This window comes from Saccopteryx bilineata, chromosome 1, assembly GCF_036850765.1.
Source record: "Saccopteryx bilineata isolate mSacBil1 chromosome 1, mSacBil1_pri_phased_curated, whole genome shotgun sequence".
NCBI classification, from domain to species: domain Eukaryota; kingdom Metazoa; phylum Chordata; class Mammalia; order Chiroptera; family Emballonuridae; genus Saccopteryx; species Saccopteryx bilineata.
The window spans coordinates 279,649,947-279,676,114 of NC_089490.1; the positions used below are offsets into that span (position 1 = coordinate 279,649,947).

The following is a 26,168-nucleotide window of genomic DNA, read 5'->3' on the forward strand; positions in this document are numbered from 1 at the left end:
TACTTATCTTTATTGTTATTCATTTTAGAGAGGTGAGGGAGGGAGAGAGAGAGAGAGAGAGAGAGAGAGAGAGAGAGAGAGAGAGAAAGTGGAGGAGGAGCAGGAAGCACCGAATCCCATATGTGCTTTGACCAGTCAAGTCCAGGGTTTCGAACTGGTGACCTCAGCATTCCAGGTCAACGCTTTATCCACAGGTCAGGCACATTTAAGAGACATTTTAAAAATAAAGCTCATGGGATTTTGGTGACCAAATGGATAGGAAGTGACGAAGAGTCAAAAGTGACTGGACACTCTTCAGCTGACCACTAGAAGGATAATATTACCATCAACACTCCAATGAGTGCCCAGGAGTGTCCCCACAGTGCAGAGTGAGTGCTTCCCAGAACACCGAGCAGACAGAACCGCCCTGTCACATTCAACCACACACCTGCTGTTTCTACAAGCTTTAAGGTGATTCATTGGAAGTTGCTAATCCTGGTTGGCTTCAGATGAACATCTGTCCCAGAACATAACAACTATTCATGAAATGGGTGTGGAAAACAGAAACCCCTCACCATGTGGCATTCCCAAGAAAAAGACTGGCAGGATGTGTTTTGAGGATGTGGTGCTTTTGGGGGGAAAATGGGACAAATTTTTAAATTACTTGGAGGAGATGGGGGGAATTTATGTAGTTAGTAAACTTCTGGGCTTGATTTTAATACTGGCTCTAACATAATCTGACAAGCTCAATCTTTCTAGGACTTAAATAATTTCTAAGATCAAAGTCTGATCATGTGTAAATAAAACTTCAGGCCAGAGTGGTAAGTATCAAAGTCATCAGTATTGGAAGTTGAAGCAGCATGAAGAAGACAAGGTGCTCTAACCAGTAGTTATCAATTTAATTCCAAGGGATCATTCTACCATTAAAATGGAAGTCTTATTAATAAGAATGCACTAAAGTAAACAGCTATGAGAACTAGGCAATGTCTGGAATAGGTACTCATGAATGTTCTCGGAGTCTGTTAAAATCAGGGCCGTCAGAACAATAAACCTGCAAATGAAGATCGACATTGAGAACTGGACACCTGACAGTGGCAGCTTTGCTTAGGAAGTTTAGAAACATTCTTCAAATACTCTTAGGTTAAATTGATTCTTTTAAAATGATATAAAATCTTTATGTAGCCCTTGAAAATAATGCTGAGATTCACACATGCCTGCATCCAGCAGAGAATTTGCGTTCATTTCCACCCTCTCTTACTATCCAATCTTTGTGGAAGGTTAAGAATAATTTGGAGGTTAAGTGATACTTTATTTTAAACGAGAGTAAATTGTTAGAGCAAGATCAAATAAAGAGAAAGGGGAAATCTTTTTATAGAAAGTATTGGGTGAGAATGAAGGAAAGAGGGGGTGGAAATTATACATATATAAAAAAGAGCTGTTATAATTACAAAATCAATGAGAAAAACTGTCAATTCTTTGTAAGATGATTGAATTGACTTAAATCCAGCTCAAAGCACTTTAGTCATATCTAACTACAAGTTAACTTTATAGAGTAAAAATATTGACTTTTGTTTAAATTGCCCTACTAATAAGTTTCATTGATAGCAGCAGTTTCTTCTTTATGGGTTCTGGATGAATTTGTCAATTTACACACTTACTTGGAATATGAAGTCGCTAGCAGTGATAAACTGATTCTTTTCTCTTAAACTTTATTAGTAACTTGGAAAGCTCATATATACAAGTTTTGCTGAGGAGTTCCCTGAAGATAGTTGAACCATCTATCATTCCTAGCATTAACTGAGGAAAAAACCTGGGTATGCAAGGAAACTTAAGAGTGATATGGTTGTTCTATGGGCAGGTGTATTTTCAAACTTCATTTTGAAGTCTATCTCCAGAATATTCATTTCATCTGGTCAGCTGCTTTCAATGTGTAATGCTTTATGGGAAAATTAAAACTGTAATAGTCCCAGGAATAGAGAAATACCCATTTAGTTTTTAAAACTGATTTAGATTCTACCAATGTCATTGGCTTAATTAGTTTGCTTTTTCAAGTTTGACTGTATATGGAAAATTGAGCCTTGGTAAAGCATTAACACTATGCAATAACTTAGTTCTTCAAACCTGTGTACAATGAAGGGATAAGAGTAAAAACTAAAGGTCAAATGTACAACTTTAATTAATAATGTATAGTTCAAGGCCGTTTTTGTGCATGGAATCTGACATGACGATAAATGACATATATAATCAAAGAATGGTAATTTTTATAGTTGGCTCCAATTTCTAAGTATTTCCTTATAAAGGTTTATATTCAGATTACTTACCATTTAAAAAATGAATGTAGCACAAAGAGAGAAAAAGCATTATATATACTTCTTTATAAAATAATAGCCAAAATATAACAGATTCATATTTCTCATTATCTATAATTCTAAAAAGAAATGAAAATTAACACAAATAAATTTTAAAGTTAAATTCCTGAACACACTATAATTTATCTATGGAATTATACTAGCATAAACAACTAGCTTTTGATTTGCCAGAAATCACCGACTTTTCCTTAGATACCTGCATGGCTTGCTTATGCATTTTACTCAGGTCCCTGATCAAATACCTTCTCACAGTGGAAGATTTCCTGGCCCTTTGGTCATTCTCTCAAAACTAGAGAGGTTCTCAAACTCTCTAATCTCATAAACTCTCACACTCTTAAAAATTACCTGAGGACTCCAAAGAGCTTTATTTTTATGGGGTGATGCAGAATGCTATTTACTATATTAAAAATGGGAAATATTTAAATCAAAAGGCTACTTCCAACATGTTCCATGAGCCACCAGAATAATGACGCTATCACTTGCCATGGAGCCCCTGGACAGCCCCCATCATGCTCATCCTGTGAGACCCTCATTCTCACTCTCACTCTTAATGGGTGAGGATGAGCACTTAAAGGCAACTCACATTGTAGGACTACTGTAAAAACTGGTGCCTTTTCAGAGCCCCTGAAAAGGTCTTGGGGAACTCTAGGATTCCCAAGTACACTGGATAACCGCATTCTTCCCCTTACTGGCTTTGACAATGCTTGTAGCAATTATCTACTGGATCTTGAGTATTTAGATTGCTTGATTTCAGACATTTCTGATTAGTATGTAAATGTCACAAAGCAGAGACTCTCTGTACGACTGTTAATAAGTGCCTAATTCATATATTCAAAAAATGAATGGCTATAACACTGACCTGTGTCTATAGTGATATAAAAAATATGAAGATTTGCTTACATCAGTTGCTGTTGAAATGACATATTTGATCAGAGGCAGTTTTAATGTTTTTGCTTCAGGGGGAATTCCACAACACAACACCATAGGGTGTTACTAGGAGACCGCTCCTTGCACTGTCCCGGGGGGAAAAGTCTGCTTATTCTGATTTTCTCATGAGGGCTTTCAGCCTCTACTTTTTCTCCTGCTCAGGCCAGTTCTGATGCTGTCCTTGCATTCACTAGCTTGCACTTGATCCTCATATTAAAGTTTTGGGCACGTATGGTGCCTTGACAATTCCAAACCCAATTACATTTTCATTATAAATTTCCACCAGGCTCTACTTTGTCCTTGATCCCAGAAGACCCTGATAATTCAGGTGAGAGTGATGTTTTTAACGAGAACTCTCCATTGTTCTCTCTTGCTTAGGGAATAGATAGGAGCATTTTGTAGTTTATGTCTTTGCCTACCCCTTCAATTCCTAGGTTTGCCTCTGAGCTGGTGACCTCTTTGTAGAAGGCATAACATACTTCTTACAGATCTATGTGTTAGAAGAAAACCAAAGAAAAAGAAGTTGAACATTAGCTAAAAGATAGGTAGTGACAGTATCTGGAAGGAAAGATAATCACAGCTCCCTGGAAGATAGAATGACACCCTGTGTGACACCTGGGTGTTCTCCCTTGACTTTTGCTCACACCTTCCATTTCTGCCACTAATTTCCCATTAGCTCTAGAATACCAACGGCAGTGGCAGAAGTGGGTGTGAGCAAATTTGGCATCTAAAGACATTTGAAGTTATTTGCTATCTAAAGACAATTTTAGACTTGGCACAATAACAAACTTTTAGAAAGGAGACTGTCTCATTTGTATTTCAAAACTTGGACCAAAGGGCATGTGATTAAGTGATTTCACAGGGAATGAATAACCTGAGGATGAACTCCACTAATTTAAATAAATGCTTCCAAGAAATGACTTAGGGTCTCCAGAATCCAGGTGACAGTCCTCAACCGTTGGTGAAGTTAGAGGAGCAATAGGTAGAACTTGAATCCAAGTCTTCTGGTTCCAAAGGAAGGATAGATTACCTTGTCCCCCTACCCAGAGGCTCTCTACTCTGTCAGTTCTAACTAATTGCCTAGTTGTCACCATAATATAAAATTAAACAAGTCACTCCTCTTTCTTCGATCATGACATCAATATTGTGAGTTACATGCTTAATAAATTTATTTTGATTTGCTTAATTATTATAAAATCCTTACACTCCTAAACCACTTCTGCATCTTTTGGTGCTCCATGTTTTCTAGGAATTATGAAAATACTTTATGTGGATGTCTCTCACCTTTATTGTCATTGAATAAGAATATATAAAATCATTTTAATAATCTGATTTCTCAACAATTCTCATGCCACACAGAATTAAGCATATTCAGAATAACTAAATGAAACTGACTATATATCAAGAGTAAATAATATATTTACTTTTGTCAAACTACATATGTTGGTTTTATTTGGATTTTAGCTGCTCAGGGTGATACCTTATATGATTGGTTCTTGGTTTTTTGAATATATTCTTTTTTTAAATATATTCTTATTTGAAAACTCAGAATATGATAAAATTCCTTTCTTTGCTATAACATGCAGAATATATTAAGCTCCTAAAATTTTCTTGCTACTGAATGCTGGTATTTTCTAGAATATGCTGGAATTTTAATTTGTCAATATGCTACAGAAAGAAATAATTACTCTTAAAATATAATATTTAAACCAATTAGCAATCTCTACAAAAATATTGTCCTTTTCTCCCAAGTCATCCATTCTATTTCTGATTTTGACTGACATATTTTTGTTAATTGTTGGCTGAGATATTAATCATGCTTATCTTTAAGTTTACTTCTCCAAGGATGCATGCATTAAATAGGGTACTTTGTCTATAGCGGTTTGGTTCAAGCTGTACATTTTATGAGATACCAATGACCCCAATATTCTGTCAACTTTTTCCCCCCAGAAAAACAACAGCAATTCTCCTAGTGACTCTGTGACACATATTTTCTGGAATTGAAATTACAGAGCCGGCAGTCATGAAAGAGTGGTGGGTGGCAAAGGTTGTGTGCATGATTTACATACTGTTTAGAATGGCACTTTTAAAAAAAATGCCGTGGGTTGGAAAACATTGGAAATTGTATGACACTCTAGTCAGTATAGGAGAACAGCTATTGCTAGGCTAACGGTCAAGAACATCTAAACTCAGATTTTATTTTAATTGGACCTTGGAAAGAAAAATAACAAAAGCTTTTAACCACAACAAATTAAGTATTATGTACTTAGGGGTTGAGATTGGTTGCCATTTAGAACTTTCTAAAGCTGGTTTTAGATTGTATTTAGTGTTGCTGCCGTCTCTTTCGACTTAGTACCAAGAGGCTGGCTCTCAGGGGCAGTGTGCCAGGTCTAATTTCACATTTTCTATTTCATGTCTGCTCTAGCTAATGAATCTATTGATCGAATAATCACAAAATTAAGGCACTAAGAGAATTTGATGGGCTTGTATAATTAGATGAAATGTGTCCAAGAGTCACTACACATCTATGTGTTAAATTTATACATCAAGAAAAAAAACCACGGTATCTTGTTCTAGTATTTAGTAGAATGTTGTGCTGATTATTCTTTGTCCCTTGTATGCATTCTCTGCCTTTAGCCCATATCAACTGTATCACAAGGGTGTCTGGTATTTGTTTTATGGTTAAATTTGGCTACTGAGAGGCATGAAAATGACATGATAAAGCAGGAGGAGAGCTTTATTTATTCCTCTGTTCCTGCCATGCCTCTTGACTCTGCTGGTACTAGTCCCTACACTTTTCCTTCCGGACTAAAGGTGGCAAAAGATTCTCTCTGTTGCTGTTCTCTGAGTACCTTAGCAGGCACTGTTTGTTCCCTTAATCTTGTCCATTCCTTTGTAAATAGTCTCTTAATTATATTCTCTTCAGTTCAACTCCTTTGATTAGACTTTATTTCCATTCTGAACCCAATACTGATGCAAACAACTGGACATTTTATTTTATAAGAACTTAAAATTAGCAATAATCTCCCAAATGTTAGTTACTTACTCAATATTTTATTAATTTTCTAAATTTTACTCAATTAATTCTTCTCAAACTGACTCAGACAATGTTAAGGTCAAATATTTCCTAAGCACAATGTTTCTCATTTCACTGTGGTTCATTCAAATCCTTTGGCATAAGACTTTTGGGTGACCTTTCCATCACCTGATTTTTGTTTTTTTAGTTGTTGTTGTTGCTGGTTTTGCTTTATTTCTTTCAGATCTTCAAACACAGAAGCATAGGCTTACACAAAGAACAATCAACTAAAATCCTAGGAATCTTCCAACAGATACGTATTATATAAGGTCTACCGGAAAGTTCTGTCCGTTTTTATCACAACAAATTTCGCCACGTAAGCACGTTTATTTGGCGCATGTGTGCCTCTCTATTTTTATCACTTAATGTATACATACTGACGTAGCAAATTAACTAAAACAATGTTGATTCACATTAGTCTTATGTGTGAAGCGATAGTGTACCCATGGCTATTGATAAAGTTCATTTACGCCACTGTAATTTTTACGAATTTCAACAAGGAAGAGATGCTACAAAAGCATGTAGAAATTTATTGAAAGTGTTTGGTGAAGGAATAATACCGACTATCACTTTTTTTTGTCCTTACAAAATTTTTTGAAAGGCAAAAAATTTAAAAATGAAGAAGATATCAAACAAGCACTGGTTCAATTTTTTGCATCAAAAGATAAAACATTTTTCAAAAATGGGATATACAAACTGCCCTCACACTGGCAAGAAATCATTAATAATAATGGCAATTATATTATATAATAAAGTTTATTGACAGTAAGAAAAATTTGTATTTTGTTTTATTACAAAAATGGACAGAACTTTCCGGGAGACCTTATATAATAGCATAACTGATCTTTCTGCGAATAAAAAATTCAGTAGTTACCAATTTGATTCAGTAGATCCAAAAGCTTGTTTTTAAATATTAATATGATTATATTTTTGCTTATTTTTATTTACTTTAAATTTTACTGGATTATTATTTTAAAACGTGGTCTTTGTATAGTATTTAATTTTTAAGATTTTCTTTACCATGCGATAGCAGATAAATTTTTGTAAGTATTCCTTGAACATATATAACAAATGTATATTATCATTCAACAAATATAAATTTTAAGTTTATTTAATACATTAATTTGTTAATTATCCAAATTCTTGTGGCTTTTTCTTCTAGTATTTGGTCTGATTTTGAAAAACATGCATTGAAATATTCACATTATTTTTCATCAACATTTTTATCATTTTAAATTTTATTTTATATTCAGATGCTGTGGCATTTGGTGATATACATGTTCATTATATCTTAGTATGTGTTTTTCGCCTCTTTGGAAGTTATCTGCACTATATGCAAATGATTCCTCTTTCACCCTGCTTAGTGGTTCTGCTTGAAATTCCACTGCATTTCACATTTCCTACCCAATCTCACTCTTTGTGTTCATTGTCTTTTTTGTCACTAATGTGCCTATTCTTTTAATATGACCATATACTTCATTAACATAAGTGTCATAAACATCACATCACGACGTCACGAAAATGGCGCCGTGAGCAGCGCGTCCGACAGATTTCCCTAAAATCTCAACAAATTTGTCAACTAGAAACAGAAAAATTTATCCTAGGAGCATCCCGGAGTTCCACACACACACTGAAAGCAAAAGGACTGTTGCTGAGGAGGGAATACGCCTGTGGTGAGTCAACCCACACGTGCAGCTGCCCGTGCCGCGTCCCGGGGAGTGCCGGCAACCACCAGTGTGCTCTGAGAAGCCGCACACCCCCCCCACCAGCCACGTCCCGGGGAGTGCCGACAACCACCGGCGTGATCTGAGAAGCCGCGCGCCCTCCCCAGCCGCGTCCCGGGGAGTGCCCACAACCACCGGCGTGCTCTGAGAAGCCACGCGCCCCCCCCAACCGCGTTCTGAGAAGCCGCGCGCGCTCCGAGCCGCCGCGTCCCGGGGAGTGCCGGCAACCACCCGTGTGCTCTGAGAAGCTGGGCGCGGGCGCGCGCGCGAGCGGCCACATCCGTGCCGGCAACCACCGGCGTGCTCTGAGAAGCCACGCCCCCCCCCAGCCGCGTCCCGGGGAGTGCCGGCAACCACCGGCGTGCTCTCAGAAGCCGCGCGTGCCCCGAGCCGCCACGTCCGTGCCGGCAACCACCGGCGTGCTCTGAGAAGCCGTGCGCGCCGAGCCCCCGCGTCCGGGGGAGTGCCGGCAACCACCGGCGTGCTCTGAGAAGCTGCGCCCGCGCCGTGCCACAGTCCAGGAGGGGTGCCAAACCTGTCTTTCCTAGTCAGGAGATTCTCTCCGTGGACGGGGCACCTCACCCAGCCATTCGAGCTAACAATCAAGCGTTGGGCGAGGGGCGCGCAGGCAGCCTGAAATACTCTCTGGAGCACAGCTGCGGATCCAATCACTGAAATTAGCTTAACCCACGAAATCTACGCACCCACGGGGCTCTAATTGATAAGATCTCTCCCAGTTCAGTGATCCAAGACAAGAGGCATAATATTTTTCAGTGCCTTTCGCTAAAGGGGCGGGGGCAATATCTGATTGACAGAGCCTCCATATTCAGGGATATACCTAACAAGAGGGACTTGGCAGATATTAAGATCTATATAGCAAGCAGCGAATAGTGCATCTTCTTTCCAGCCAAAACAGGCTACAAAGTGTGGAAAGCCTGGGTTGAGTGGTCCAACTGAATGGTAGGCGCTGAACAGTCACCTTGACAACAATTCACTCCCAGCCCCACCTGATTACGCTGGAGGCTCTGACTGCCAGAGCCTTACCCAGAGCCTTCCGCTGAGAGAGGATAGAGTGGAGATTTCCCAGCTCTTTGAGCCTCTTACTCCCCAGACAGAAGCAGTGGCAGCCTCATAGCTGGATCACCAGGCTGCTAATTCAGAAAGGAGAGACTAGGGGAGAAACTCCAGGAAAGCAAACTCTCTCTCATTGTTGGACTCTACAAACGCCAACAAGCCTTGACTACCAGCGAGACTAAAGCCAATTATATGACATTGCCATAGAATCCCATCAACTGCAAATCCCTACCTAAGCGTGACACAGGGGCAGAACCTGGGGTACAGAGTCACCGACCAGGAAGAGGGAGAGAAAAGAAAAAGGAAGAAGTTAACCTCTCAATATCAAGAAAAATCCACAGACTTTATAACTTGTTCCACTAATTCTTTGTTGTTGTTGTTTCTCTCTTCTTTCTTATTGCCTTTATTTGTATTTCCTCCATCTCGGTCCTTTTATTCTCTGCCCATCTTATGCTACCCTTTTCTTGAACTACACTACCCATGAGTGTTACATTTTATTTCTTTTCTTCATCCTTACTCTCCCTTAGGGTTACACTCCAAAACCCTTAACTCTCACTCTCTCCCCTTTTGATTTTTTTTTTCCCCCTTTCCTTTTTTTCTTCCTTCATTTCTCTCTTTTTCTTATTTTTTCCTTTCTATTCGTTCCTTCTTTTCTCCTTTTACTTTTCCCCTCATTTAATCCTCAATCACGAACAAATTATTTAATTTGGGACTCAAGTTTTTTTTGTTGTTGTTGTTGTTTGTTCTTTTTTTTTTTCCTTTATTTTCTGCTTTTGTTTTTGGTTTTCCATTGTTTGTTTGTTTTTGTGGCATTTTGGGTACTTTTTACATTGCTTTTTAACTCACTAGCATTCCTCCCAACCCAAAGTCTCCATTGTATTTAGTCTTCACTCCACTTAATACAACAGATTTTTACTTATTATTTTTATTTTTTTCTTCTTTAAATATTATTTTTTCTCTCCTTTTTTCAGTTTCCCTCTTATCCCTCTCACTATATCTCTTAGTCGACCATCACTTACAAGCAAATCATTTTATGCTTGTCTAAGATATCCTTCTTTTTTTTTTTTTTTTTTTTTTGCATTTAGTAGGTCCCTACTCCCTTTTTTGCCCCTTGAACTCTTCACCCCAAATCAGGCCCTCTGTTATAGGCAGTTTTTGTTCCATTTAGCATAATATAATTCACAGGTCATCACAATATTTACCTAAAGAAGTGAGAGGAGGGGAGGAGAAGAAAGAAAAAAGGGGAAAATAATAAATCATTACTTTTTTTGAGTGTGGAGTGTTTTTCTTTTTTTTTTTTCCCCTTTTTATTCTTTATTAATTCTAATTAACAATATCAACAAGACCACCATCAGATGCCAATAAGAAAAAGGAAATCGAATATTATGGGTACAAAAGATAGAGAGGTAACACAAATAGATGTGGAAAGATCTATGGAGAAAAGATTTAACATACTGGAAGCCTTGGCGCCAAATGACAGAGAATTTAAAATAGAAATCTTAAAAATACTCAGAGATATACAAGAAAACACAGAAAGGCAATTTAGGGAAATCAGAACACAACTCAACGATCACAAAGAATATATTACCAAGGAAATTGAAACTATAAAAACAAATCAAACAGAAATGAAAAACTCAATTCACGAACTGAAAAACGAGATAACAAGCTTAGCTAATAGAACAGCCCAGATAGAAGATAGAATTAGTGAAATAGAAGACAAGCAACTTGAGGCACAACAGAGAGAAGAAGAAAGAGACTCAAAAATAATAAAAAACGAGAAAGCCCTACAGGAATTGTCTGACTCCATCAGAAAGAATAACATAAGAATAATAGGTATATCAGAGGGAGAAGAGAAAGAAAATGGAATGGAGAATATACTCAAACAAATAATAGATGAGAACTTCCCAAGCCTGTGGAAAGAACCAAAGCCTCAAATTCAAGAAGCAAACAGAACACCGAGTTTTCTTAACCCCAACAAACCCACTCCAAGGCACATCATAATGAAGATGACACAAACCAATGACAAAGAAAAAATTCTCAAGGCAGTCAGGGAAAAGAAGAATACAACATATAAAGGAAGACCTATTAGATTATCATCAGACTTCTCAGCAGAAACTCTACAAGCTAGAAGAGAGTGGACCCCAATATTCAAAGCCCTGAAAGAGAGAAACTTTCAGCCAAGAATACTATACCCATCAAAGCTATCCTTCAAGTACGAAGGAGATATAAAAATATTCACAAATACAGAAAAGATGAGAGAATTTATCATCAGAAAGCCCCCACTCCAGGAAATACTAAAGAGGGTTTTCCAACCAGATTCAAAGAACAAAAGAAAACAAAACCACAAGTAACAGCTCCACCAAGAAAACAATAAAACCAAACTTAAACTGTGACAACAAAAGAAAAAAAGGGGGAAAAAGGATGAAGATTAACAGTAGCAAAGGACGATGAAGCGCAGAAATACTCATAAGAAAGGGTACTACAATGAATATGGTAGGTACCCTTTTCATTACTTAATGGTAACCACCCTTGAAAAAACCACCACAAAAACACTTGACTTAAAAAAGGTAGCAACAGAAGAAAGAAGTATGGAATACAAACAAACAAAAACAAATGATAGAAAAACAAAAGAGAAGAATCAAACAAGATACAAAACTAACAGAAAGCAATTTATAAAATGGCAATAGGGAACCCACAAGTGTCAATAATTACACTAAATGTAAATGGATTAAACTTACCAATAAAAAGACACAGAGTAGCAGAATGGATTAAAAAAGAAAATCCAACTGTATGCTGCCTACAAGAAACTCATCTAAGCAACAAGGATAAAAACAAATTCAAAGTGAAAGGCTGGAAAACAATACTCCAAGCAAACAACACCCAAAAAAAAAGCAGGTGTAGCAATACTCATATCTGATAATGCTGACTATAAGACAAAAAAAGTACTCAGAGACAAAAATGGTCATTTCATAATGATTAAGGGGACACTGAATCAAGAAGACATAACAATCCTTAATATATATGCACCAAACCAAGGAGCACCAAAATATATAAGACAGCTACTTATTGACCTTAAAACAAAAACTGACAAAAATACAATCATACTTGGAGACCTCAATACACCGCTGACGGCTCTAGATCGGTCATCCAAACAGAGAATCAATAAAGATATAGTGGCCTTAAACAAAATACTACAACACCTGGATATGATAGACATCTACCGGACACTTCATCCCAAAGCAACAGACTATACATTTTTCTCTAGTGTACATGAAACATTCTCAAGAATTGACCATATGTTGGGCCACAAAGACAATATCAGCAAATTTAGAAAAACTGAAATTGTACCAAGCATTTTTTCTGATCATAAAGCCTTGAAACTAGAATTCAACTGTAAAAAAGAGGAGGAAAAACCCACAAAATTATGGAAACTAAACAACATACTTCTAAAAAATGAATGGGTCAAAGAAGAAATAAGTGCAGAGATCAAAAGATATATACAGACAAATGAAAATGAAAATACGACATATCAGAATCTCTGGGATGCAGCAAAAGCAGTAATAAGAGGAAAGTTCATATCACTTCAGGCCTATATGAACAAACAAGAGAGAGCCGAAGTAAATCACTTAACTTCACACCTTAAGGAGCTAGAAAAAGAAGAACAAAGACAATCCAAAACCAGTCGAAGAAAGGAGATAATAAAAATCAGAGCAGAAATAAACAAAATAGAGAACAGAAGGACTATAGAAAAAATCAATAAAACAAGGAGCTGGTTCTTTGAAAAGATCAACAAAATCGACAAACCCTTGGCAAGACTCACCAAGGAAAAAAGACACAGGACTCAAATAAATAAAATCCAAAATGAAAGGAGAAATCACCACAGACATCATAGATATACAAAGAATTATTGTAGAATACTATGAAAAACTATATGCCACCAAATACAACAATCTAGAAGAAATGGATAAATTCCTAGAACAATACAACCTTCCTAAACTGAGTCATGAAGAAGCAGAAAACCTAAACAGACCAATCAGCAGGGAGGAAATAGAAAAAACTATTAAAAACCTCCCCAAAAATAAAAGTCCAGGCCCAGACGGTTATACTAGTGAATTCTATCAAACATTCAAAGAAGACTTGGTTCCTATTCTACTCAAAGTCTTCCAAAAAATTGAAGAAGAAGCAATACTTCCAAACACATTTTATGAGGCCAACATAACCCTCATACCAAAACCAGGCAAGGATGGCACAAAGAAAGAAAACTACAGATCAATATCTCTAATGAATACAGATGCTAAAATACTAAACAAAATACTGGCAAATCGAATACAACAATATATTAAAAAAATAATACATTATGATCAAGTGGGATTCATCCCAGAATCTCAAGGATGGTTCAACATACGTAAAACGGTTAACGTAATACACCATATCAACAAAACAAAGAACAAAAACCACATGATCTTATCAATAGACGCAGAAAAGGCTTTCGATAAAATACAACACAATTTTATGTTTAAGACTCTCAACAAAATGGGTATAGAAGGAAAATATCTCAACATGATAAAGGCCATATATGATAAACCATCAGCCAACATCATATTAAATGGCGTAAAACTGAGGACTTTCCACCTTAAATCAGGAACAAGACAGGGTTGTCCACTCTCTCCACTCTTATTTAACGTGGTGCTAGAAGTTCTGGCCAGAGCAATCAGACAAGACAAAGAAATAAAAGGCATCCATATCGAAAAAGAAGAAGTAAAGGTATCACTTTTTGCTGATGATATGATCCTATACATCGAAAACCCAAAGGACTCCACAAAAACATTACTAGAAACAATAAACCAATACAGTAAGGTCGCAGGATACAAAATCAACATACAAAAGTCCATAGCCTTTCTATATGCCAACAATGAAATATTAGAAAACGAACTCAAAAAAATAATCCCCTTCACGATTGCAACAAAAAAAAATAAAATACCTAGGAATAAACATAACAAAGAATGTAAAGGACCTATATAACGAAAACTACAAGACATTGCTAAGAGAAATAGAAAAAGACACAATGAGATGGAAAAATATTCCTTGTTCTTGGATAGGAAGAATAAATATAATTAAAATGGCCATATTACCCAAAGTAATATATAAATTTAATGCAATTCCCATCAAAATTCCTATGACATTTTTTAAAGAAATGGAACAAAAAATCATAAGATTTATATGGAACTATAAAAAACCCCGAATAGCTAAAGCAATCCTAAGGAAAAAGAATGAAGCTGGGGGCATTACAATACCTGACTTTAAACTATATTATAGGGCCACAATAATCAAAACTGTATGGTATTGGCAGAAAAATAGACACTCAGACCAATGGAACAGAATAGAAAGCCCAGAAATAAAACCACATATATATGGTCAAATAATCTTTGATAAGGGGGCCAACAACGCAAAATGGAGAAAAGAAAGCCTCTTCAACAAATGGTGTTGGGAAAACTGGAAAGCCACATGCAAAAGAATGAAACTCGACTACAGCCTGTCCCCGTGTACTAAAATTAATTCAAAATGGATCAAAGACCTAAATATAAGATCTGAAACAATAAAGTACATAGAAGAAGACATAGGTACTAAACTCATGGACCTGGGTTTTAAAGAACATTTTATGAACTTGACTCCAATGGCAAGAGAAGTGAAGGCAAAGATAAATGAATGGGACTACATCAGAATAAAAAGTTTTTGCTCAGCAAGAGAAACCGATACCAAAATAAACAGACAGCCAACTAAATGGGAACTGATATTTTCAAACAATAGCTCAGATAAGGGCCTAATATCCAAAATTTACAAAGAACTCATAAAACTCAACAACAAACAAACAAACAATCCAATAAAAAAATGGGAAGAGGACATGAACAGACACTTCTCCCAGGAAGAAATACAAATGGCCAACAGATATATGAAAAGATGCTCAGCTTCATTAGTTATTAGAGAAATGCAAATCAAAACTACAATGAGATACCACCTCACCCCTGTTAGATTAGCTATTATCAACAAGACGGGTAATAGCAAGTGTTGGAGAGGCTGCGGAGAAAAAGGAACCCTCATACACTGTTGGTGGGAATGTAAAGTAGTACAACCATTATGGAGGAAAGTATGGTGGTTCCTCAAAAAACTGCAAATAGAACTACCTTATGACCCAGCAATCCCTCTACTGGGTATATACCCCAAAACCTCAGAATCATTGATACGTAAAGACACATGTAGCCCTATGTTCATTGCAGCACTGTTCACAGTGGCCAAGACATGGAAACAACCAAAAAGCCCTTCAATAGAAGACTGGATAAAGAAGATGTGGCACATATACACTATGGAATACTACTCAGCCATAAGAAATGATAACATCAGATCATTTACAGCAAAATGGTGGGATCTTGATAACATCATACGGAGTGAAATAAGTAAATCAGAAAAAAACAAGAACTACATGATTCCATACATTGGTGGAATATAAAAACGAGACTAAGAGACATGGACAAGAGAGTGGTGGTTACCAGGGGTGGGGGGAGGGAGGACGCAGGAGGGAGGGAGGGAGAGAGTTAGGGGGAGGGGGAGGGGCACAGAGAAAACTAGACAGAGGGTGACGGAGGACAATCTGACTCTGGGTGAGGGGTATGCAACATAATTTAATGACAAGATAACCTAGACATGTTTTCTTTGAATATATGTACCCTGAAATATTAATGTCATCTCATTAACATTAATAAAAATTTATTAAAAAAATAAAATAAAAAAAAATCACATCACTATTTTATCTTTGTTACTACAAACTTGAAAATTTTATTCTTCTCATAGAAGAACCCACTGTGATTACATGTAGAGGTAGATTGAGAAAGTTGGTTTATCTCTCCTTTTTAACTTGTTTGCCTCTAATTTTACTCTTCTTTCTTTTTTTTAGATACTTTACATCTATTAAAAATTATCCCCTCTCCGAAGCTCATAATCAAATATGTTTATTACATCAAAAATGAGATGTTGAATATCATCCTCTCCTCCAAGACATGCTATTTCATCTTTGCTTTTCTTAATCTCTAATAAAGGGAGGGTTAAATACATGTACATCAAATATTAATTAAATGTAGTTCTAGGTACAACTATCCCTACAAAAGAAATATATTTATTGACTCAAGAGAGAAGAAGCAACAAGTCTTTATTTTAAAATACAAAATAGAACAAGGATATTCAAATCATACATCTTACTTTAGAAGTTTTATTGAAGAAATGCATATGGAATTAAATAAATGTGAATATTCATGATTTTGTCTAAGGGTAGTGGTATTACAAAGATTACAGAGAAAATAAACTAATATGTAAATTAAATGGCTTCAAGGTCATTTTACTATTCTATTCTTATATCGTTCTCTTCTATAGGAAACCTTGAAAAGTATTCAAGAAAAATTTATTTTTATAAATTAAGAAATAAAATGCTCCACTGATTTCTAATGTAGAAATCATCAAGATAATATATGTTTTAATGATTTAATTTTTAGCTTTTATGGGCTTTTATTGAAAAAAGTCAAAAGAATTTTATGTTTTATTAATGTTAGGCTAATTTCAACTCAGCACTTTTATCCTAAGTCTTAACCACTCTAGTTGAAAAATATGTAATTAATGAGGTAAAAAAATCTTTAAATAGTCTATTAAGATTAATATAGCAATATAAGATTGCTAAATATAAAACTGTAAAAAGTTATTGCATAGTATTATAGCAGAACACTAAATAGTACTGCTTATATTACATAATTTTTTCCATTTTGTATATAATTGCAGCACTGTTTAAAATCTCTACCAATGATAATCTGTAGGAGTAAAGTATTATCAATTAATTTTAAAGCAGGCACTGTGTTGATTAAACATCTATATGATGTGTTCATACAATGTGCTTGTCTAGATGCCAAAAAGGATATTAGAGAATTGGTGAGAATCACCTTTACATAAGTAATTGGTGAACAATTTAGATGCCAATAACTGATATAAGAGCATTTATAATCTAATATGAGTGGGGGAAGGGCAATGTGGGAAGGAAGTAGATGAGAGTGGAGCAAAGAGGATAAGACAAGTATAAACATATCTGGAAGTCTTATTAGCTATGTCTCATGATATTAATTATATTAGAAAAAATAATGGCATGATACTCTTTTAATTGTCTTCGAGTATAATTGTCATTGACTTACTTTCAGTTGTTGAATAATCCTGTGGGTCAAGAATCCCTGATTCCTGCAGCGATCTAATACAGGAGTCCACCAGCTCAAGACCTGTTGTGAGTTCATCTTCAATATCTTTTTGACCATCTGAAATTACAGTATTTTCAAGTGATAGACACTTTGATAATGTTAATATTAATGCCTAAGGCAATCATTTAAAAATCAAAATTATTCTAACCTAAGAGATAAACTCTATAAAGTTCTCATTAGATATCTCATTGTAATCTTCAATCAGCCAGTATCAAAAGCTAAGGCCAGCCAACTCCATGTATCCGTGAAGAACAGAAAGTGAGTAGGGAATTGTGAGAACTTAACTCCCATGAAATTGCGAGCTATCACAACTTCATTTAATTTTAGTGTCATGTTGTTGTCATATTCATTTTTATAAGTCTCCTTCTAATGTTCACAAGGAAATTAATCGATAGAGGTACATGTAATAAATGTTCATTAAGAAGCCGTACTTTACCTTGTGATTGCCAGGGAAACTGCTCTTCTGCTGAACTGTAAAAAAGAGAATACATAGGTATAATGCATCAATTAGAAACGGAAGGAACCCAGACTACAAGACACAAAGGACTATTAGGGTAGTAATAGTGGCTCTATGGCACTTCCTTTAATCTCTTACTGAGAAGATTAATACAGTCTTAACTTTAATCCATTTGATATATAACTCTTTTTATTCACAGGTATTAGCACGCTAAAAATGGACATTGTTCAGTAATTTTCACAGAAACACATCAATTTTTATAAAGCCCAACCTATTATATTTGTTCCTTACAATAACATACATGCAGTTCTACACAATTTTAGTTATTTTACTTTATTTTTTTCAATTAGGTGAGAACAGGGGAATCAGAGAGACAGACTCCCACATGCACCCCACTGTGATTCACCTGGCAGGCCCTCTATGGGGCAATGCTCTGCCTATCTGGGATGTTGCTCCATTGCTCAGCAACTGAGCTATTTTTAGTGTCTGAGGCAGAGGCCACTTGAGCCATCCTCAGCACCCCTGTGTCCTACTCATTAAAGCCAATCAAGCCATGGCTGTGGGGGGTAGGGGGGTTGGGAAGAAAGAAAAAGAAAGTGGGAGTGGAGAAGCAGATGGCCACTTCTCCTGTGTGCCCTGACCAGGAATCGAACCTGGGACATCCACATACTAGGCCTGATGCTCTACCACTGAGAAAACTGGCCAGTGCCTAGTTCTTTTAAAATACAAGCCTGAATAGTTTCATATAGACTTTGTGAGGTAGTCTAAGAAAGAAATAACTTCCCCCTTTCTCAATATAAAGATAAAGTAAACCTATATCTTCTTCTAGACATATCAGATAAATTGTTCCTGTCCATTGATTATATAGTTTAAATTAAGTAATTTAAAAATTTTAACAATTAATCACCAATTAAATATAGTTCTCAAATTCTCACTTTATACATTTGTCTTATAAAATGACCCCAGTTGAAAGGCTTGTTCATATATATGACATACCAGAAATATTGTGCAGAGTGCATATATGTAGGTAATATAAATTTACTTTGAATTAAATATGTAAATAAAATTAAATTTTATAAATATAAACAATTTTTATTATATATGCAAATACTTCTGACATGTCCCTTTTAATATGTCAATAACTGAGAAATCCAGATGCCAATTACTGACAGGCATCACTTTCAGAATGATTTCCTACACTTATTTCAATGCCTCTTTTACTCTTATCAAGTATCTTTTATGAATAGCTCATCAGTCTCACAACAGCAAGTGGCTTTTATAACTCTAATCTCTACCTTGGAGATGACTTCTGAATATATTTACAGGGGGGAAATGGAATTCTGGTATGAATCAGAGCCCAGGAAAGCCAAGATTGATATAAATGAATACAAGAGTAGTCCCTTAAGAGACATATGACTTATATAGGGTACTTGCTTTGCAGCCAATACATTTGAGTAAACTTGAAAGTGGTTTTACAATGATGAAAGCTGTAGATAGTAGATACATGAAATGATAACACTACAAATTCAGTCCAATGCAACTCTTTCTTGTATCAAAAAAGTATCATTACACAGCAGTAGCATATAACTACAAAGTTTAACACTTAAAACAGAAATGTACTCTTATAATCAATATTTTAAAAATTGCAGTGCATATTTATTTAATAAGTGGTTTTAATACAGAAGTAGAAAATGTTTTCATTTTTGTAGCTGGTGGAATGATGTTTCTCTCCCTAGAAGGATATGCCCACATAAAACCCTTAGAAATAGAGAATTATTATTAGAAAAAAGAGTTTTGAAGATATAATTTAAAATATCCAGATGAGAGAGCCCTACACACAATATAAGTGTCCATATAAGAACTAGAAGTAGAAAGAGACACAGGAGAAGGCTATGGGAAGATGGACGCAGAGGCTAGAATTGTGCCTCCACAAGCGAAGAAATGCCTGAGGCCTTCAAAATCTTGAAGAGCTAAGGAAGAATTCATCCCTGGAGCCTTCAAAGGGGTGACACACCTTGATTTTAAATTTCTGGCACCCACCCCCCAAACTGTGACAGCATAAATTTCTTTTGTATTAGGTCACTCAATTGTGGTAATTTGTTATAACAGCCTCCAGAAACTGACACAATATTTTTCTGACACAATGAAGATTTTAAATCCACCTGGATTTACTACTACATTCCTTTTACCAGTAGAGCCCTTGACTAAGTACTTATTGTACACCAGGGCTCTGCTGATTCACCACAATCACAAATTAATTTTGATTGATGGGGAATAACAGACTTATTGATGCTAAACAACTTAACCCCACAGATCATAAAGAACTCAGCAGGGGTTAAGACTAATCTGTTCAACTCCAAAGCTCAAATTCCTAACTCTGAATCTAAAGCTACAGAGGAAAACACAGTAAGGTTACTTCCCACCCGAAGCTGTAAGAGTGAGCAAGTCATTGCAAGCTTCTCCCAGGGCTCACTGATGTCCCACACTCTCCTTGCAGGCACAATGAAGACCACCCTTCCCACCCCCTTGCACAGAGATGGGGTCATGTGAAAGTCTGTGAGAAGGAACAAGTGTCACCTCCTGCCCCAAAGAGAGAAAGGCAGAAATGAGAACTTCATGTTCTCATTCCTTATTAAGCCCTGCATTGAGAGGGGTCCCTGAGTAACTACGTGAAAGAAAGACTTCTGCCGACCCAGACAGGACAAAGCAGAGTTAGAAACAAACCACTCTTGTGTTAAAACTCTGACGTTGGAGGCTTGCTTGTATCCATAGAATAAATGTGACACTGAATAACACAGAAATGTGCCATTATTTGAGTTCGTAAGGCATTTCCTGCTTCTCAATCTTCATCTCCACATCTAGAGCGGGAAGATGCCTTGGTTACTCCAGCACAAATCAGGTGGCACCATAGCTATCCTCATCCTTGAGATTTAGCCTCATTTGCCATAATGGGTAACTTCATGCATGGGACTACACATCTCATGATAACATAATATTTGCTTTTTATTCATCTCTTTCAAAAACGTTGCTATTTTATGATGCAACAGAAGTGAGAAGAAACAGACTTTCCCTACATTTTTTGAAAAAAATACCCTTGGCAGAGACTATGAAACAATCCTCCAAGGCAGCAGCAGTGCCTTCCTTTGGGGCAGACAAAGAGCATTAATCGGTGAAATGGTTTCCTGATTCCTCTAGCACAGTTAAAGTGCACAGAAAGAATGAATGATCACAGAAAAGGGAAGCCCCAAGAGAGACCTGGTTGGGATTTTATTTCCTTTGAATGCGCATTTTACTCTGTCTGTTAGGGGATTCTATGCAATTGCATATTTTATGCATTAATTATTTCTCTTTTAAGGTGCATGATTTTTGAAAAGCAAACAATTTATTTGTTCAAAAACATGGATTATGCCTGTATCTCTGACACTCTTATTTCATGTTTTTAGGAATTACTCATGGTAAACTTTCTCCCAATTATATGATTCACTTTAATGTAACATAAAAGTTATTATTTTGAAACCGTTATAACTACATGCATGTTCAATTTCAGGAAACAAAGTTGGCCTTCATTACTGAAATGTTACTTTTTAAAATAGAAATAATTGTAACGAAGAATATAAATGTAATTTAGATCATTCCAAATGCATTTAACAATAACTACATATAAGTTTCTGTATCCAAATATTTGGAGAAAAAAAAATCTATAATGAATACTATCATAAGTAACATGTAACTTTTAAACATACACTTAAATATGTACATAAATGAATAATGTTAGGAAAGTTTTAAAAACAATATATTAAATGAATGGGACTATGTTAAACTAAAAAGCTTCAGCACAGCAAAAGAAACCGACAGCAAAACAAATAGGCAGCCAACTAAATGGGAGATATTTGCAAACAACAGCTCCGATAAGTGGTTAATATCCAAAACATATAAAGAACTCACAAAGTTCAGCAATGAAAAAGCAAACAATCCAAATTAAAAACTGGGGAGAGAACCTGAACAGCCACTTCTCCCAAGAGGACATACAATGCCCAACAGGTTTATGAAAAAATTTTCATCTTCAGTAGCTATTCGAGAAATGCAAATCAAAACTACAATGAGATATCACCTCACACTTGTTATATTGGCTTTATCAACAAGACAGGTAATAACAAGTGTTGGAGAGACAGTGGAGAAAAGGGAACCCTCATTCGCTGCTGGTGGGAATGCAAATTAGTACAACCATTATGGAGTAAAGTATGATGGTTCCTCAAAAAACTTAGAATAGAATTACCATAACCCAGCAATCCCTCTACTGGGTATATACCCAAAAAAGTAAAAAATATTCGTATGTAAAGACACATGCACCCCCATGCTCATCGCAGCATTATTCACAGTGGCCAAGACATTGAAACAATCAAAGTGTCCCTTGATAGAGGATCTGGATAAAGAAGATGTGGTACATATATACTATGGAATACTATTCAGCCTAAAGAATGATGACATAGTGCCATTTATGACAACATGGATGGACCTTGAGAACATTACACTGAGTGAAATCAGTAAACCAGAGAAAGCTAAGAACTGTATGATTTCACACATAGGTGGGATGTAAAACTGAAACTCATGGACATAGATAAAAATGAAGTGGTTGCCAGGAGAAGGAGGATGTGGGGGAGAGGAAGGGGAAAGGGTGTAAAGAGGGACAAATATAAAGTGACAGAGAATGATTTGACTTTGGGTGATGAGTATACAACATAATCAACAATTCAAAGGCTATGTAAATGTTTACTGAAACCTATGTATTCTATTGATCAATGTTACCCTATTAAATTTAATTTTCTAAATAAATTTTTTTAAAAAGGACCAATTTTAGTAGCCAACACACATAGAGAGCTCTCACATTTTTACAAGGCAATATTATAACTGCTTTATAGTTGATCATACCAAGATTTTTTTAGAGAAGCAATGCTTTCTCATTTTACAGATAGTGGAACTGAGGTAAAGAGATGTTAAGGAACTTGCTGAAGTAGTACAGACAGGATTATGATCCTGGTCTTCTGGAACTAGAGCCCACATTCTGAACTGCCATTCTATCCACACATTTGGCTGCATCAGATTTAAACTCCTGTGTGATAAAAACTAAAGCATAAATACCAGAAACCAAGTTGTAAAACAAGCCACATCCTAGGAAAAGATATTTGCAAAGCATATAACTTAGAAAGGGTCCTTTCCGGGACATATGAATAGCTCCTATAAATCAATGAGATAGAAATTAAAAGATCAAATAGAGAGAGATCAACAAATATATGTATAGATTAAGACATAGTAGAAAAATGAAGCACGTATGGCTACTGAAAAATGAAAAGATACTCAACCTTTATTAGCAATTAGAGGAATAAAAATTAGACACAAAATATTTCTTTATACATGACAGGCTGTCAAACACTTAGAAAGTCTCACAGTACTCAATGTTGGGGAGGTGACAGGGAAATAAAAATTGTCATACATTGTGTGTGGGCAAGTAAATTAGTGAAACATTTAGGTGAGCTGCAAGACAAAACCTGGTAATATTTTACATACAAATAACCAACCACCCAGCAGTTCTGCTTCTAGGTAGAGTCTCTAGGGAAACCCATGCACCAGTGCCCAGGAGACTGTGCAGGACTGTGCATGCCTTCATGTCCACAGTAATGAAACAATGGAAACAACGGAAGTGATCAGCAATAGAGGAATAAAAACATACAGCAATATAAGCAATATGATTACATATCATATATGACACACACATATAAATTAAATAGTGTTCATCAGTTAAAATAACTTAGCCAGATACTATGTGTCTACATGGGTAGTTCTCAAAAACAAAGTAAGGAGTAGAAAATACAAATTGAGAAATGTACTTCCTGATCCCAATAACGGGAATTTTAGAAACCCTGATTCAATACACACACACACACACACACACTCCCTGCGTTACAGACAAGATAGGTTCTGTAGGTTTGTTCTTAAGTTGAATTTGTATATAAGTTGAAATAAATAGTTACCTGTGCATCTTAGACAGATGGTTGTCTTAACACAGTACTTATTTTCTGTTCATATAAATACTTACATTCTCTCTCTCTCTCTCTCTCACACACACACACACATTATATATATATATATATATATATAGAGAGAGAGAGCTATAGAGAAGGAATATAAACATATGGATTAAAAAGATGCACCCAAATTCATGATAGTGGTGGTCACTGAGGAAGACAAAAAGAAATGAGTGTGAGAAAGGGTAAAAAAGGAAATTTCACTGTATATCTAGTATGAAAAATGAGGATGAGGTATTACAGAATTCTACACTAGAAACCTATATAATTTTATTAACCAAAATAACCTCAATTAATTTAATAAAAAATGAAGACAAAATGTTAACATTAATTTAAGAATAGTTTTGATACTTGGAATAAAAAAATCAATCTTACACTTAAACCACGTTTAGTGAAATGCTTAGATAAATCCTTGTGATTCAGTTTTACATAATATTCTCGTTAATGTTAGAATCACTCATAGTTGAAATTAAAATGATGCAAAAACAATTCTGAAATATATAACTTAGAGATGTATATGATTGAGAGATATAAGTATTGTTTCCTCTATTTTGTGTATGAGAAAAATGACAGTACCACTTTTACCAAGTTTCAAGTTTGACATAACTTAAACAGTTTAAGTAAGCCACCAATAACTTCCAAGGTCTGAGAGCATGGTGAGCGGCAGGAGGCGGGGGTCTACTTTACACCAAAGAATAACCTTTGAATTCCTTGAGATGTGATTTTCACCCTCATCATTTCCAGCATGACAGTCTCTTCACCCACCTCCAGGCCATGTCTAATAAAAATATATATAGGAAAGTTCAGAGAGTTTCCTAAGGTGAAGAAAAGACACAAAGCACACTATTATTATTGCAATTTTTTTTATGAAACTGCTCAAATATATTTTATGTCCTTTTTCAACTTGTTGATGCCCAAAGCATCAATCTCCACACTGTGTCAATGTGGTGTATTATTGTTTGCAATATCTTTCAAAATGAAAGAAAGGTAAGGAACTCTTGAGTTTTTTGTTAGTTTGCTTTCAAGTTAAGCAATGTACCTAAAACAAATAGGAGAAACTATTGTAAAGTAATGTGCTTCTCAACTGACATTTGATTCTAGCCCACAGGAAAAAAAATCCTAATATTTAGGATGTCCATATGACCCAAAATTGTATTTGAACATAAAGTAATTTTTAGTATATATGGTTTCGCATACAGCCACATCACAAGAAGAGCCTTTGTACAGAATAAATGACCTTGGTCAAAGTCCAACATACCATGGAAATGTAACGTATTCAGTAAAAAAGGTGAGAAGCGGCGAGCCGTAGGGCTTTGCTGCAAGCCGCTGTTGCCCTTGGACGTGGGCACACGCTCATTCCTTGCTAGTGTGGGTAGGTGAGAGCCCTGCTTCTTCCAGAATTTTCTGTGGAACTGATGGCCCTGCTGTCCACTGCCTATGGTCTCTATACATATCTGTGATATGTTTTCAAATGAATGTTGTAATATACTGCTCACAAAAATTAGGGGATATTTTATCGCTTCCTATTAATTTTTAAATATCCCCTAATTTTGGTGAGCAGTATAGTTCTGCCATATATTAGACCATTTCTTGCTTAGACCACACATCTTTCTGCTTCATGTATTTTCATCAAAAATATAATTTTATAGATATTATAAAAATGTTTGCAGGGCAGCAATGGATAGCGACAGTTCAAAGCTCCAAAACTAGGAGGCCCTGTGCACAGTGGGGAAGTGTGCGGGCTCAGGAGCCAGACCCGAGACTGCAGACCAGTGCTGCTGCTTTCAACGCAGGGCCCTTCAGGAAGGTGGCTTCACCTTCTCATTCTAACTGAAGACATTTAGAGGATTAAATAAATTAGTTTATAGCAAGTGACTTATCAGGTGATCAGGACCTGGCACATTCTGTCCAAGTACAAAATTGCTTCCTATTTATATATTGTTAAAATGGTTTGTATGGCTTATAGATTATAGCTTATTCTAATTGATTCCACCCTTTGGAGTACACTGCAGGCCACTGTGGGAGGGCCCAAGGGGACAGATAAGGGGAAATGGGAATAGTGGACCTTAAGAAAATACCAGGCATAGTGGGATCTATGCCCAGGCTGTTGGTCACAACCAGTCTTGGAGAAAATGGTAAAACAAAGTCATCACACACTCTTGGTGACAGCTGGCTGTGGCTTTCCATACACAGA

General features: G+C 36.1%; 1 protein-coding gene across 7 annotated transcripts in view; it reads right to left on the reverse strand.

Annotated features, from left to right (window-relative positions):
* Window positions 1-26,168, reverse strand: part of CTNND2 (catenin delta 2) — a 985,037-nt gene that overhangs the window by 450,811 nt on the left and 508,058 nt on the right. For all 7 annotated transcript variants that reach the window (XM_066243701.1, XM_066243686.1, XM_066243718.1 and 4 more), the window contains exons 4-5: window positions 17,871-17,905; window positions 17,375-17,491 (exon numbers count right to left, since the gene is read on the reverse strand). In XM_066243701.1, coding sequence (XP_066099798.1) covers window positions 17,375-17,491; window positions 17,871-17,905 — 152 coding nt within the window. The remainder of the gene's footprint in view (window positions 1-17,374; window positions 17,492-17,870; window positions 17,906-26,168) is intronic.